Raw genomic sequence first — 15,638 nt, forward strand, 5'->3', positions numbered from 1 at the left:
TTTGGGGAGAATTGGCATCTTTATAATATTTCCAATCTGTGAGCTTGCTATTATTTATTTATTTAGGTCTTCTTAATGATCATTACTTCTTAATGATCATATTTTTACCTTTTGTTAGTAAAGGTACATTGGGATTGTTTTAGGTATGAGTTTAAATGGTATCACTTAAACATTTTCCAGTTTTCTAATTTTTGCTGATATATAGAAATACAAATGAATTGTGTATGTTGACTCTGTATCCAGCCACAATATACAAACATATTTTCTAAGGGTGTTTACTTTCACTTCTTCCTTTTCAATCTCTCATTCTTTGTCTTTTCTCCATTTTTATACTGGTTAGGGCTTCTGGTACCATGTTAGTGTACATGGTGATAATGAACATGTCTCGATTTCAGAGGGTAACTATGAACAATTTATCATTAAATATGCTGTTTACTATTGTTTTTTTTTTTTTGATAGATACCATTTATAGATTAAACATGCTCCTTTTCAGTCCCAGTTTGGTATGGATTTTTAAAAATATCATGAGTATTAAGTTTTGTGTGTCTGTGTTTTTTTTAAAGATTTTATTTATTTATTCATGACAGACACACACACACACACAGAGGCAGAGACACAGGCAGAGGGAGAAGCAGGCTCCATGCAGGGAGCCCAACGCGGCATTCCATCCCAGGTCTCCAGGATCACACGCCAGGCCGAAGGCAGCGCTAAACCACTGGGCCACTCGGGCTGCCCATGAATATTAAATTTTATCAAATGTCCACCAACTGTGTAAGATCTATAATAAATAACTTATTCTTTATTAGTTATAGTGATTGTGCTTCTGTGATTGAACCCTGGTAGTTTTCTTCTTAATCCAACCCAAAAGTTCAAAAGTCTTTATTTTCTATCAAACTTATTTCTGCTTTCTGTTTAAGAGTCTGTGGAAGGGGATCCCTGGGTGGCACAGTGGTTTGGCGCCTGCCTTTGGCCCAGGGTGCGATCCTGGAGACCCGGGATCAAATCCCACGTCGGGCTCCCGGTGCATGGAGCCTGCTTCTCCCTCTGCCTGTGTCTCTGCCTCTCTCTCTGTGTGTCTGTCATGAATAAAAAAAAAAAAGAGAGAGTCTGTGGAAGAACAGACTCTGAACAGTTCCTACCCTTCAGTGGCCTGAGCAGTGGAAGCTGCAGACTAGCCTTCAGTGGTAGGCTGAACACTTTGGGCTGCAGTAGGGAACTATTAGACAGGCACAAGAGGGCACCTGTGCCATCGGACTAGCCCATGACCTTGGGCTCAGCAGCAGTAAGCCCAGGAGTTGAAATAGTCCATTCATCCTGAAATTCCTCCTTGATCCTGCCCTTCTCAGCAGCAGCCTATTCTTCCTTCTCAATCTCTTCAGGATCTCTGTAGAACTAAACATCAAGCAATGACCACTCATGGGTGTTCAAAGGAGACAGTGCATGCATGCACTAAACCTCCCTGGCCAGCACTTACCACATCAGAGCTGAGTGAGCTCCCTTGACGTCACATGAGATGGCAATGTTTGCATAGCAGAGGGGAGTCCACATCATACAGAGCAATGGGAGGCAGGTTAACATAAGGCACCTGTGTTGAGAGCTGGAGGAGAGCCCTGGGATCAGTAGCCACCAGAAATCTCAGCTCCTCAAAGCCTGGACCTAGTCGGTGAGGGTTCCAGGAGTGCAGTGGCTAGCAGTAGGAGCAGATCCTGTGACAGCAGCAAAGTTCAGCACAGCCTGCTGACCAGTATTCCTGGAGGATGTGACAACTGACATCAGCTGGGTTTTGAACGGCAACAGTGGCTCAAGCTGGGAACAGAAACTTCTCCCAGGTTCTCTTCAGATTTATGATGTAGATGCCATCACTTTTCCTTTTGTAGATGTACTGTTCCATTTGAAAGTCAAGGTTGGTGCCACCTAAGTGGTCTCCTGCTGCAAGGAATTTAAAGACATCCTCCTCTTTCATTGCAGAACACCAAGTGATCCGGACATTTTGAAAGCTTCCCTCTAAGTTACCACAAGAACCCAGGACATTGTGCAAGATTCCCTTTTAAGTTACTACTGGGAACCCAGAACAATGTCATATGGACTCCTCCACAAATTGCTGGGAAAGGCTGAAAGCCTTTGTCTTTTAATTGGAGCTCAGTGGTTTACATTTAATATATTCTAGATTTAAAGTTATCATTCTGATTTCCCTTTGTTCTGCCTATTCTATGTTCAATTTTCTCTCTTGATTCCTTCTGGATCAAATACTTTATTATTCCATTCCCCCTTGTATTAAGTTGTTACATATTTTTGCTTTACGTTCACAGTAGTTATCCTAGAGGTTACAATATGCACCTCTGACTTACTGAAGTCTAAGAAAAGTTACTACTTTTATTCTGTGAAAATGCAAGTAATTTAAGGTCTTTCACTTGTATCCTTTATGATTTATGTGTTGTTTTCATGTCTTTTAATTCCACATCTATTTAAAACCCCACAAGCTATTGCTATTGTTTTATGCGTTCCATGTTCATTGGGTTTTACCAGTGTATTTCACCTTATTGCTATTCATTCTTTCCATCGAAATCCTTACTGTGGGTCTGCTAGTGACAAATTTTCTGATTTTTGTCTCAACTCTTCATTTCATCTTCACTTTTAAAGATTAATTGATTGATGAGAGACGTGGAGAGAGAGGTAGAGACACAAGCAGAGGGAGAAGCAGGTTCCCTGCAAGAAGCCCAATGTGGGACTCGATCCCAGGACCCCGGGATCATGACCTGAGCTAAAGGCAGACGCTCAACAATGAAGCCGCTCATCTTGATTTTTATTTTTTTTAAAGATTTTATTTTCAGAGAGAGAGAGAGAGAGAGAGAGACGGAGACAGAGAAAGAGGCAGAGACACAGGCAGAGGGAGAAGCAGGCTCCATGCAGGGAGCCCGATGTGGGACTTGATCCCGGGTCTACAGGATCACACCCCAGGCTGCAGGCGGCGCTAAACCGCTGCGCTACCGGAGCTGCCCTCATCTTGATTTTTAAAGAATATTTTCATTGGACATTGTATTGTAGATTGGTAGTTATTTTCTGTTTTGAAGATAATAATGATGTATATTTTTCTTTCTTCTTGCTATCATCAGATTGCTAGGAGTCAAAAGTTTTCTCTTGATGTTTTCTATTTCCTTAGTTTTTCCTTTATTGCACATTCCCTTTTCCTCCTGTCACTCAGTTCATTCTGTCCTTGTGTTGTTTGCTACATTACTTAAAAAAAAAAAAAAAAAAAAGATTTATTCCTTTGAGAGAGAGAGAGAGAGAGAAACAGACTCCCTGCTGAACACGGAGCCCAACTCAGGGCTTGATCCCATGAAGCAGAGATCATGACTTAAGCCGAAACAAGAGTCCGGCCCTCAACTGAGTGAGCCACACAGGAGCTCCTCATTCTTTTTTAAATAGTAAAAGTAGTTAAAACTATGTATACTTTTCTTCTTAGTGTAACAGTGTAGTCTACGTTTTAAGACATGGTATGTACTCCTTTTCATTGACTTATGTTTGTAATTTCAGTTTTATTTTCTCGTTGGTCCTGGAAATGTTTAGAAAGACATTTCTTAGGTGGGCTTTATTTCCCTCTTTTTAGCATTGATTTCTAGTTATATTGGATTATAATCAGAAAATGTAGCCTATAAAATCTCTATCTTTTGAAATGTATTATGACTTATATTATGGCCAAGGGTATGTTTAATTTTTGTAGATCCTCAATGGTTATATGAAAAGAATATATAGGGACGCCTGGGTGGCTCAGCGGTTAAGCGCCTGCCTTCAGCTCAGGGTGTGATCCTGGAGTCCCAGGATTGGGTCCCATGTTGGGCTCCCTGCATGGAGTCTGCTTCTCCTTCTGCCTGTGTCTCTGCTTCTCTCTGTGTCTCCCATGAATAAATAAATTAAAAAAAAAAAAGAAAATATAATTTGGCAGTAGGGTACAAAGTTCTATGTTCTGCTGAAAGGTAAGCCAGTTGATTACATTATTAATATATTAACATCCTTACTTTTTTGTCTGTTAAATTCTGAAAGAGGTTCATCAAGCTCTACCTTTATATGTGTGTGTGACTTTGTGTGTGATTCAAACCAAGTTTTGTATTGCTAGGTGTTCTTGCATTTTGGCATTTAGCAATATTTGGTGCATAAAGGTTTATTATTATTTTGTGGTGCTGACCTTTTATTTTTTTGTAATGTTCCTCTTTTTTCACACGTTTTGGCTTCCAGTTTTCTTTACCTAATGTTAATATTTTCGCTCTTGTTTTTTGTTTTCAGTTAGGCAAATCAAAAATCCTAAACAAACTGTAGTACCTAGTTCCTTGCTCTATACTAGGTTATATGAGGGGTTTGAACAGATATGTGCAAAAGACAAAGTTTTTTGCTTCGAGGGGCTTCATTTTAATTTTACTAATGGTATATCCTATTAAGATTCTTGTTTTGGGACGCGTGGGTGGCTCAGTGGTTGAATGTCTGCCTTTGGCTCAGGGCGTGATCCCAGAGTCCTGGGATTGAGCCCCACATCAGGCTTCCTACATGGAGCCTGCTTCTCCCTCTGCCTATGTCTCTGCCTCTCTCTATCTGTGTCTCTCATGAAAAAATAAATAAAATCTTAAAAAAAAAGATTCTTGTTTTAATATATATTTTTTTCAGCAAGTGTCCTGATATAAATTTTTCATCAGAGTATAAACTAGAAAATCTGCACCGAAACAAATATCTAATCCTTGAAATAGCAAAATAAATTATTAATATAGAACTATTAGATTTAAAATTATATTAATGGGCATATTGTACACAGAAATATTGGAGTGACTTTCTGAAGTTGGGGTGCCTAATGAACAAAAATGGTGGCAGTGAGCTTTGCTAAAATTGAAGGTACTTCTGTAAGGCTGGTAGTGGTTGTACAGGTAACAGGGATATACTTTAATAATCAGGGTTATTTCAAAGGTACAACTAATGTTAGAATCATGTTTGCCTTCACCAGGAATATAAGAATGAGAGTCTTTAAGTCCTTTGAAAACTTGTAAAGAAAGGTAGAAAATTGCTTTTATTACCATAAAGCCTTAAAGTCTGTACACTATATACAAGTATATAACTATGATGACATTGATGAAAGACTGCCTCTTCTATTGAGGGTCACAGATACACTAAAAAAAATCTTTCAACATATCAATTGTTTTTTGTTTTCATTTTTAAGTAGCTTCCACACCCAGTATGGAGTCCAACATGGGGCCTGAACTCATTGCCTGAGATTAAGACCTGAGATGAGACTGAGGTGCCTCAACATATCAATTATTTGTAACTGCTACAAATAGGAAGACTTTTGTTTTTGGTGCACCATAAATCTGTCAAAACAAGATTAATACTAGGAAGTTGCTAATATCTCTTGTATAGAATTATAAAGCAGAATTTAGAACTTAAGAGCATAAAATGACACACAATTTTACAAATATAGAAGAAACAGATATAAAGGCAGGAAAATATGTAGTTTCCACATGTAGTTTCCACACTAGTTGTCTTGAAGGAGACTGTTTTAAACTCAGGCTGCTGGGATCCCTGGGTGGCTCAGTGGTTTAGCGCCTGCCTTTGGCCCAGGGCGTGATCCTGGAGTCCTGGAATCGAGTCCCACATTGGGCTCCCGGCATGGAGCCTGCTTCTCCTTCTGCCTGTGTCTCTGCCTCTTTCTCTCTGTGTCTATCAAGAATAAATAAATAAAATCTTTAAAAAAAAATAAACTCAGGTTGCTATTGCTAACATAATCACTAACTACTCAGAAAATGGGAAGTTTTCTCAATTACTGGTACTTAATACAAACTAACATCAACTTTAGCTTTTAGCATTCTGTTGCTGGGGGAATGTTGCTAGGGGTCACTGAAACAAAATAAAATTCTTACACTACATCCCAAAGCAAATAGGATTTATGGATTATTTGCAGTTTGGGATGTAGTCTTCATAGCATGAATGACTTGCAGTGGCCTAAAGATTTTTTAGTAAAGGATACTCAAGAATGAACTCTTCCTAAAGAGACAGCCTTCTCTTATGGAAGTAGTCAGTTGCCTTCAAAATGTTTTTGAAGAGATATGAAACGTGTGAAAAATACGACCATAGGGTATTTCTCAAAAAGCAAACACATTAGACTATATAGTCAAATGAACATGTTCCTTGTAAAATACTTATAGTTACATGGGAACATTATACTTTTACATTCTTATAATTTTGCCATTGTTTTTAGGCCTCAGCTTTTAAGCCATCCAAGAATATTGTTTTTATTTATACTGTCATCGGCACTTTAAGTCACAAATGACATGGCCCTATCCAGTTATTTTTATCATTTACCACACCCAGCTCTGATAACTTTGAGTCATTTCCAAAAATCTAGTCTTCTCTTGAAGAATGAAGATTTGCTACCATGATACTTTAGAAATGTGATTAGAGCACATAAATAAATCTCAAAAACATGGTATAGCTTAGAACAAGCCTTGTTTTTACCAAGGTAACTATTTGGGAAGCAATGTTCATTTAAATTATCAGGTGAAGGAGAAAAAAATCTCATCCTTTCATCATACCTCACAGTTCTTCCATCCAGAAATGGAAATATTGCTGGATTTGTAAATACTACCATTAAAGAACACATAAATAATCTTGGAAGTTATCCTCCCTATTAGTAGGTAATTATGGGTTTCAAACCCCCAGACTTGCTTGAGGGTTATCCTAACAGAGTATCCAATGGAATGAAATGCGAATTTGGTGAATTTTAATGAAGGATAAGGAGGGAATATATTAATCTCAAGGTGGACTAAAGGCAACAGTAAGAAAATCCAGAATGAGAGGACACAAATCAAATCCTACTGAAATGGGTATTGATTAGATCATAAACATGAGATTTTAAAGAGCCTAAGTTGACTATTTTGGGACAAGTCACAGCACCTTAGAGAACTTTTTAAAGTCTCAGTTTCCCAATATTAAAATAATATCCTCATTTTAACTGTTTCATAGGATAGTTGGGAGGAGAAATGAAAACTGCCTGACTGCTTTTGTAAGCTGTGAAACGCGTTGGAATTTGAGGCATCATGAGAGTAATTGCCAAGATCATCATCATATAAGTAGAGGGATGCATGAGGGAGAGTGCTAAAATAAGTAATATTAAAGGTAATAAGATCTAAAGTTGTGAGAAGTAAAATGCCTTCTACACAGAAAGGTGGTTAAAATTATTTTGTAAATAAAAATTTTGTTTACTTAGTGGCAGAGAGGTCATTCAATCCTCACAACAGCCTCATAAAGTAGGCATGACTTCCATTTTAAAAATTAAGAAAATGAAGCTAAGAGAGGTTAAGAGACTTGTTAACAGCCACATGGATATAATGTAGTAAAAACTAGGTTTTGAACCAGGTATTTTAATTTAAATCTAGTGTACTTTAGTGTCTCATTAACATTACATTTTGTGTTCATAACACAAGTTTCAGCCTCAGAGGATATTCTGTGCAATGTATTAAGTTTTAATACATTAACTGTTTGTAAAGCATTTTACAGTATTTCTGCAAGACCTACCACGTGGGCAGCACTGAAGGCAGTGGCAACACGAAAGAGGAGGAAGGAAAAACAAGAGAAAGGAGTGACTGGAAGCTGAGTGAGGAGCGCTGTAAAAATGCTTTTTACTGTTGAATATTACGGAGGAAGCATAAAATGGCTGAAAAGTAGCTAATAATTTGCTAATGAGTATCAGTAGTAGCCGTTGGTTAAAAACAACAACAACAACAACAACAAAACTTTAACAAAGCAAGGGCAATAAAAAAAACCAAACCAAACCAAACCCAAAACAAAGCCAGGGCAATGTCTGATTATTCTCAATTAAGGTATGAATGGAGATGAAGAGACTGGCTATGAAAGGATGATTCAAATAAATTGCCTGTGAAGAGAAGTTAGGACAAAAGAAGGAAACAAATGGGAAGTGAGGGTTTTCTATCTTTAAAATCAAATTTTATTACGGAAGCAGGCACATATTCTTATCAAATCTGAAACATCACAGCTAAAGCTAAAGCCGCGGTTCACCACTGCTCCTTATCTCTATCTTGTTAGCAATGTAATGTTTATCCTTCCAGTCTTTTCTGTGCACATTTATATACATCGTTGTAGGAAACATATTTTATTTTAGATAAAAGGTGCTATATTCCATATTTACCTGCATTGTGACTTTTTCATTTAACAACAGCTCTTGGAGAGTAATGGTACATATAGATCTAGCTCTATATTTATGAACATTTATGTTATTTCCAATTGCACTATTATCAACAATGCCTCAAATGAACATTGTGATGTATGCCTCCTTGAGCACAAAGGGGTTTTTCTAAGGGAGATACCAAGAGTGGCATTGTTGGGTCTTGGGCATAGAAAATTTTACAAATATTGCCAAATTGCCCTCCAGAGTGGCCATATTAGTTAGCCCTCCTACTAGCAGTGTTTCTTTCTTGTATTTTTATAAATAAAAACAAAAACATTTTTGTTTCTGATTACAAAAGGCTCACAATAGAAAGGAATGGATGCCTTAAACATTATTTCAGTGTCAGACTTTATTCACATACTACGAGGGGAGTCAGAGAAGATGCTGGATTGAGACCCCTGAGGAAATGTTAGGAAGTTTGGAGCAGGAGTGAAAGGATCAGTACTAGATGAAAGAAAGGGCACCTGTTCTAAGGACATAGGCAGTGCTTTCTTTTTATGGCCGTATGAAGTAGAAAGCAAGGTAGAAGGGCTGGGATGGGGGAAACTGAAGAATGCAGACACATTTGACTGCGACAGTGTTCCCCAAAGTGTCTGAGGAACACTGACTCCACAAGATGAGTTTAAGAAAAAAGTGTGGGGATCCCTGGGTGGCTCAGTGGTTTAGCGCCTGCCTTCAGCCCAGGGCGTGATCCTGGAGTCCTGGGACTGAGACCCACATCAGGCTCCCTGCATGAAGCCTGCTCCTCCCTCTGCCTGTGTTTCTGCCTCTCTCTCTGTGTGTCTCTCATGAATAAATAAATAAAATCTTAAAAAAAAAGTGTTAAAAATTATGGTAAATTCTGCTTGTCAAATCCTGGTTTGAGAGAATTACAACACATCAACATATTCAAAACTCTGGAAAAGACAAAGTCGTTTAACTTGGCATTTCCCAAACTTTCTCAACAGTAGAACCTTTTACTTTGTATAAAAGCAGTTAATATACTGCTGAACCAGTCATCTGTGAAATATACTTTGAGAAAATTTGAAGAAATGGGCCACAAATGAGTATCTAGCCTGTCTTCACAAAATTAATTTATTTAAAAACAAGATGAAACCAAAAATACACAGAGCAATTTAATATCCATGTACTCCTCAGAATTAAAAGATTAAAATTAAATTGTAACACATTTTTAATGCTTATTTTTCTTTTTTTTAAATTTTTATTTATTTATTTATGATAGTCACAGAGACAGAGAGAGGCAGAGACACAGGCAGAGGGAGAAGCAGGCTCCATGCACCGGGAGCCCGATGTGGGATTTGATCCCAGGTCTCCAGGATCGCGCCCTGGGCCAAAGGCAGGTGCTAAACCGCTGTGCCACCCAGGGATCCTAATGCTTATTTTTCTATTGTAGAAATAATATACGTTCATGAAACAAATTTGGAAAGATAGGAAAAAACTACTCTGTAATTTTAGCACCTTAGTAAAACCACTGTTAATCTTTTAAGGCAGTTATTTTGTTATTTCTATTAGGTTTTCTATGTTTACATCATTATAATAACACTGCATATACGATTTTGTATCATGTTAAGTATTTACATTGTATTGTAAGCACTATTGTTTATCATCATGGCTGCCTTTTTAATGGCTGCATAATATTCCAAGTGGATAGTCAACTATTTAGCCATTCTCGGTTTTAGAATTTACATTGTTAGCAACTTTCTTTTTTGGCTTTCATATGAAATATTGCAATAATTACATGGGAGCATAAAATTCCTTATTTATGGTTATTTTATTATTTATTTATTTAATTTTAAACGTTCTTTTTTTTAAAGATTTATTTATTTATTTATGCGAGACAGAGAGAGAGAGAGAGAGAGAGAGAGAGAGAGAGAGACAAAGACACAGGAGGAAGGAGAAGCAGGCTCCATGCCGAGAGCCTGATGTGGGACTCGATCCCAGGACTCCAGGATCGCGCCCTGGGCCAAAGGCAGGCGCTAAACCGCTGAGCCACCCAGGGATCCCCTATTTTATTATTTACCAAGTAGAATAATAATAAATTAAAGGTAATGCACAGGGATGCCTGGGTGGCTCAGTGGTTGAGCATCTTTCTTTGGCTCAGGTCGTGATCCCAGTGTCCTGGGGTCGAGTCCCACATCGGGCTTCCTGCATGGAGCCTGATTCTCCCTCTGCCCAAATCTCTCTCTCTCTCTCTCTCTCTGTGTCTCTCATGAATAAATAAATAAAATCTTAAAAAAAAAATGGTAATGTACATTTTAAAGGGTTTTGAAAAAATACTGCCTATTTGCTTTGAGGGTGGGCAGAGGGAGAGGGGTGTATCAGTAATGTATTAAACTGTGTGTTTGCTTTGTTTCCCTCCAATTTAATTCAGGTTTCATTTTGTTAGCACTAGTTCATTTTTTCCAGCTGGACATTTACAAATCCCAATTTGTCATTTACTGCATTATACATCCCCACTGGTTTTGCAATAATTGCAGACCAGCCTGCTGAACATGCTATAGGTTTCTCTGCATGTAGGGAGCAGATAACATTTTTTCATAAAATGTTAAGATTGGAGTCCAAAGGAAGATAGTAAAGACCATGTAGACATGTATCAACTTATCTATACTCTTTGGATATTGTTTACGGAGCTCCAATGGCACCTTTATCAACATTTTGATTATGACTAATCAAAGTTACTTAAATCACCTCACTATAGTATCTCAGTCCACTTTTCTCCATCTTGTTCACAATGATTCAATGGCAAGCTCTGTCAAATGGAGTTTTTTTTATTTTCAATTTTTAATTTTTTAATTTTTAATTTTTAAAAAATTTATGATAGTCACACACACACACACACACACACACACACAGAGGCAGAGACATAGGCAGAGGGAGAAGCAGGCTCCATGCACCGGGAGCCCCACGTGGGATTTGATCCCGGGTCTCCAGGATCGTGCCCTGGGCCAAAGGCAGGCGCTAAACCACTGTGCTACCCAGGGACCCCAATTTTTTTTTTTTAACGACTTTTTTTTTATTTATTCATGAAAGAGAAAGAGAGAGAAAGAGGCAGAGACACGGGCAGAGGGAGAAGCAGGCTCCATGCAGGGAGCCCAATGTGGGACTCGATCCCGGGACTCCAGGATCTGGGTCGAAGGCAGGCACTAAACCACAGAGCCACCCAGGGATCCCCTGTCAGAGTATTGAGAGATGATTTATCATCGGCATTTCCCTCATGATTCCCAGGCTGTACTTTACACATTTTTGTGTGTCAGAGCCTAGCACAGACCTTGCTCGATACATAGTACACAGCTTCTCATTAAGGTTTATTTGAATGATATGCTTAATTTGGCATGAATTTAATGAACCTCTGTTGTCCACCACAGACACCACTTTCCAAGCCATTAATAGACATATATGGTTCATTTAGGAATGGCAAATGTGTAACGGAAAGGGCACTTAAAAAAAAAAAAAAGGGTTTATTTATTTGGGAGGAGGAGTAGAGTGAATGGGACAAGCAGACTCTGGGCTAAGCGTGGAGCCTGACATAGGGCTTGATCTCAGGACCCTTAACTGTGACCTGAACGGAAATCAAGAGTTGGTTGCTTAACTGACTGAGCCATCCAGGTGCCCTCAGAGAGCATGTTTTATAATTATAAGTCCCTGTAAGTTGGCTTTGCAACTTACAAGTTGGTAATTGTGTGTAAATCCAGACCTTATTCAGTTTGTACATATACAAAACAGTGATAACCCATTTTCTTTACTTTCCTCATTGGGTTCTTATAAGAATTAAAATGTTTTTCTCTAAAGGGAAATCTGGTCATGTCATTACTTGACTTTTTAAAACCCTGTAATAACTTTCCATTGCTCTCAAGAAAGAGTTAAATCCTTTAACATGCCATACAGAGACTTTTGTGATATGGTCCCTGTTCAATTCTCCACCATCACTATTCTAACAATGAAAGCTCTTTCACTACAGGGCCTTTTGCACAAGCTGTTTGCTTTGCCTGTAAAGCTATTTTCCGCACCCTTCTATGTTGATTACTATTAGCAGCAATACTAATATCTATACTAATAGTAATATCTAAAATCTACTGAATTCTTACTAGGCATGGGACATTTTACAGTAGTTTATACTTTATGAAGTAGATACTGTTATGTGTTTTACAGATAAGGCACAGAGAAGGGAAGCAACTTACCAAGAATAACACAGCTATTAAGCCTCAGCTTACAAATTCCCATCTGATTGCAAAGAAGACCTTCTCAACTTCTGCTATTAGAGCATCAGCTTCCTACAGAGAGTCTGACATCTTTAATATCCTCTAATAGCCAATCTGATAAGATTAGCACTTAAGACACTGCTTTATAATTGCCTGTGTGCTTTATGTCTGGCTCCTCAACCAGCGGAATAAACAATCCATTTGAACTCAGACAAGACTGCATCTAGTTTACTTTTGTTTCTCCAGCTCCTAGCAGTTCCTGCTACACATAATGGGCATTAATAAATATTTGCTGAATAAATAAATATATGAAAGTGTTTTTAAACAAGAGACATAAAACAATGTTATTTTTGAATTCAGTTAAGGAACATCACCAGGCTTACCAGTTTGTGATGTATGAGATCCACTTTTCCCCCTTTCTGCAGTGTAGTACACCTGCTCATATCCATTCTTCTGTCATCTCTTCTGTTTGCCACAATTCTTAAATACTGCCCACAAATATCCCCCCTTCACAACTGCGAAACTGCTTTTTGAGAACATCTTTTACAGAGGAGAAAAACTAAAATGTTAAAATTACTTTTCCCTTCCTGCCAAGGCTTGAAAATTCCTGAAAAAAAAAATTTTTTTTTTTTTTTTTTTAATACAGCACAGCGAAACAGGAGATCGCCGAGGGAGGAGAAAAAACAAACAAACCGCTATCTTTTAAAAACTGAATCTCAAATCAAGACTAGGCTGATTAGAGAAAAGCAATCTAGCACATTTATAAATGAAACCTTCTGGCGCTGCCTAGGCAGTGTTGTCCCCAGGTGGCATCTTATTTTTCATAATATTTTACTGAAGCCTTTCAGTAATATAAATAGAGGAAACAGGTGCTGCACCGAGCAGGGGGTTTGTCCAAATCAACCTTTTTTGGCTCAGTTTTTTTTGAGAGAAGGCCCAGAAGTGAAGGTAATCAGTCCTGCGGCTCTCATCACCTTCAAGGCGAAGGGAAAAAGAGGAAGGTGGTGAAAAAAGAGGGAGAGGAAGTGTGGCAAACAGATGAAACCATCCCTCAAAGAGAGCAAGGGCGCGGGCTCCTTCCCAAGGCGCGGCCCCTCAAACTGACCGTTTACATTCTGTTAATTTTGTCTTTTCGATTGAAAAACGACGCCTGGTTTTGTGAGAGGATATACCAAAAAAAAAAAAAAAAAAAAAGAAGAAGAGGAAAGAAAGAAAGAAAGAAAGGCAGGCGTTCGTCTCGGGAGAACTCCGCCACCCGGACCCGCCACCCGAACCCGCCGGCCCGCTCGCGGATGCCCCGGGGGCCGGACGCCCGGCGCGGCTTCCCCTCGCGCTCCCGCTACCCACAAGCCACCGCGCCTCGGCGCGCCTGCGCAGCGGCCACGGCCCTCTCAGGAAGAGGAAAATGGAATAAACAAGTCGGAGGAACCAGAGCGCGAGCGAGCGAGTGGAGGCAGAATTTAAAAATAAACCGGCCTCTCCACCCTCCCAGCCCGCCCGCCGCCGCCGTTCCCCCTTCTCTGGCCCGCGCCCTCGAAGGCCCCGTCTGGGCGCGTGCGCCCACCCCGTCGTCCCGCGCGGCCCCTTTAAGAAAAGAGAACGAGAGAGTGAGTGAGAGAGAATCCCAACTCTCCCCCTCCCCTCCCCTCCCTCCTACCCCCTCCTCCCTCCCCTCTCCCCTCCCCCCCTCTCCCCGGGCGGCTCCGGCTCCCGCAGCGGGACAGACCCACCCGCCCAGGCTTTTATCCGGCACCGGCAGCGTCCTCCTTCCCTCCCCGGTCTATGGTGGCGGCGGCGGCGGCGGCGGCTCCTCGGGCGGCGGCGGAAGACGAGGCTGCGGCGTTGCCATGAACAGTGGCGGCGGCCTCCCGCCCCCCTCGGCCGCCGCCTCCCCTTCCTCCTCCTCGCTGGCGGCGGCAGTGGCGGTGGTGGCCCCGCCGGGGGTCGGGGGTGTCCCCGGCGGGGCGGCGGCGGGAGTGAAGCTCAAGTACTGCCGCTACTACGCCAAGGATAAGACTTGCTTCTACGGGGAGGAGTGTCAGTTCCTGCATGAGGACCCGGCCGCCGGAGCTGCCCCGGGCCTCGGCCTCCATAGCAACAGCGTCCCCCTGGCTCTGGCGGGCGCGCCCGTGGCCGCCTTTCCGCCCGGAGCGGTACCGGGCGGGGGAGCCGGGCCGCCCCCGGGGCCCAAGAAGCCGGACCTGGGGGGTCCGGGTGCAGGAGCCACAGCCGGCGGAGGAGGCAGCAGCGGGGTTCTCGACGGACCGCGGCTGGCAAGTGAGTTTGGTCCGGGCTGGGAGGGCTGCCCGGGCCTTGGGGCGGCGGCGGAGGGAAGGCCTGCGGCCGGAGGGGGCCCGGATGAGGCCCTGCAACGAGCTTTGCCCGCGGGCCCCCCCTCCCCCTTCACCTCCCTGGGCGATCTGGGAGGCCTAGGCCGGGCCTGAGCCCTCCTTCCGTCTTCCTGCTTCCCCTCCCCACGGCCCTCGGCGAGCCGGGGAGTAAGGGGAGGCTAGGCTCCCCGGAACGTGGGTGGCTGGTCTGGGGTGCTGGGAGTGGGGGCGGGGAGGAAGGGGGATGGGCTGCGGCGTGCGGTGTGTGAGAAAGGGGGTGTCGTTTCCGGGGGGTGTGGAAAGGGGCTGGGTTTGCAGGCACATGTGTTTTGCGTGCCCGTGTGGAGTGGTATCTGCCGAGTGTTGAGGTTCCCCAGTGGGTGTGTGTGGGTAGGGGGCGGGAGGTGATGGGCGGGCTTAGGGCTTCCCGGAGTAGGTTGAAAGAACGGAAAAAGTTTGTGTAAGGCTTATGGGAGAAAGATTTTTCCAGGCAGGAAATGCTTTCTAAGGATTAGGCGTGAAGGGACTGTGGCTTTTACGTCGCGCTTAGGTTTAGTCGAGAGAGTTTAGAGTAGGCATTTCTCAAGACTTGCATTTCAGCGTAGTTTTCCTGAAGCCAAGATAAAGTTTGCTGGGTGTCGGTAGGGATCCTGTGCTCTGCAACTTTGTATCGGGCCAGCTCTTAGCACCGAGCCTTGAGAACGAGTCCTGTGCAGCGTCCGCTTGTGTGCGACTGAGCCCTTGGTTCCAGTATCTTAGGGCTGTTGGTATTTTTTACTTTTTCACTTGTCATTATCAATATTGTCTTGCAACTTTTTAGTTGTGAGTAGAGCTTACGATTATTAGTGTAAATGCAATCTATCTTGCAGAATGTTGCTCTTGGGCAAG

General features: G+C 41.8%; 2 protein-coding genes across 6 annotated transcripts in view; one reads left to right on the plus strand and one right to left on the minus strand.

Moving 5' to 3' along the window:
- FLT3 (fms related receptor tyrosine kinase 3) overlaps positions 1-13,408 on the minus strand; it is a 120,940-nt gene extending 107,532 nt beyond the window's left edge. Inside the window, exons 1-2 of the mRNA XM_041768307.1 lie at positions 12,804-13,408; positions 1,475-1,929 (exon numbers count right to left, since the gene is read on the minus strand). The gene's annotated coding sequence lies outside the window, so the exon portion shown is untranslated. The remainder of the gene's footprint in view (positions 1-1,474; positions 1,930-12,803) is intronic.
- Positions 13,409-13,587: 179 nt separating this feature from the next.
- The window catches only part of PAN3 (poly(A) specific ribonuclease subunit PAN3), a 134,646-nt gene continuing 132,595 nt past the window's right edge, over positions 13,588-15,638 (plus strand). For all 5 annotated transcript variants that reach the window (XR_005989636.1, XM_041768301.1, XM_041768302.1 and 2 more), the window contains exon 1: positions 13,588-14,697. Coding sequence is in view for 4 of the 5 variants with exons in the window: in XM_041768301.1 (XP_041624235.1) it covers positions 13,713-14,697 (985 nt within the window). In the remaining variant the exon portion in view is untranslated. The remainder of the gene's footprint in view (positions 14,698-15,638) is intronic.

Source organism: Vulpes lagopus, chromosome 8 (assembly GCF_018345385.1).
Source record: "Vulpes lagopus strain Blue_001 chromosome 8, ASM1834538v1, whole genome shotgun sequence".
In the NCBI taxonomy this organism is placed as follows: domain Eukaryota; kingdom Metazoa; phylum Chordata; class Mammalia; order Carnivora; family Canidae; genus Vulpes; species Vulpes lagopus.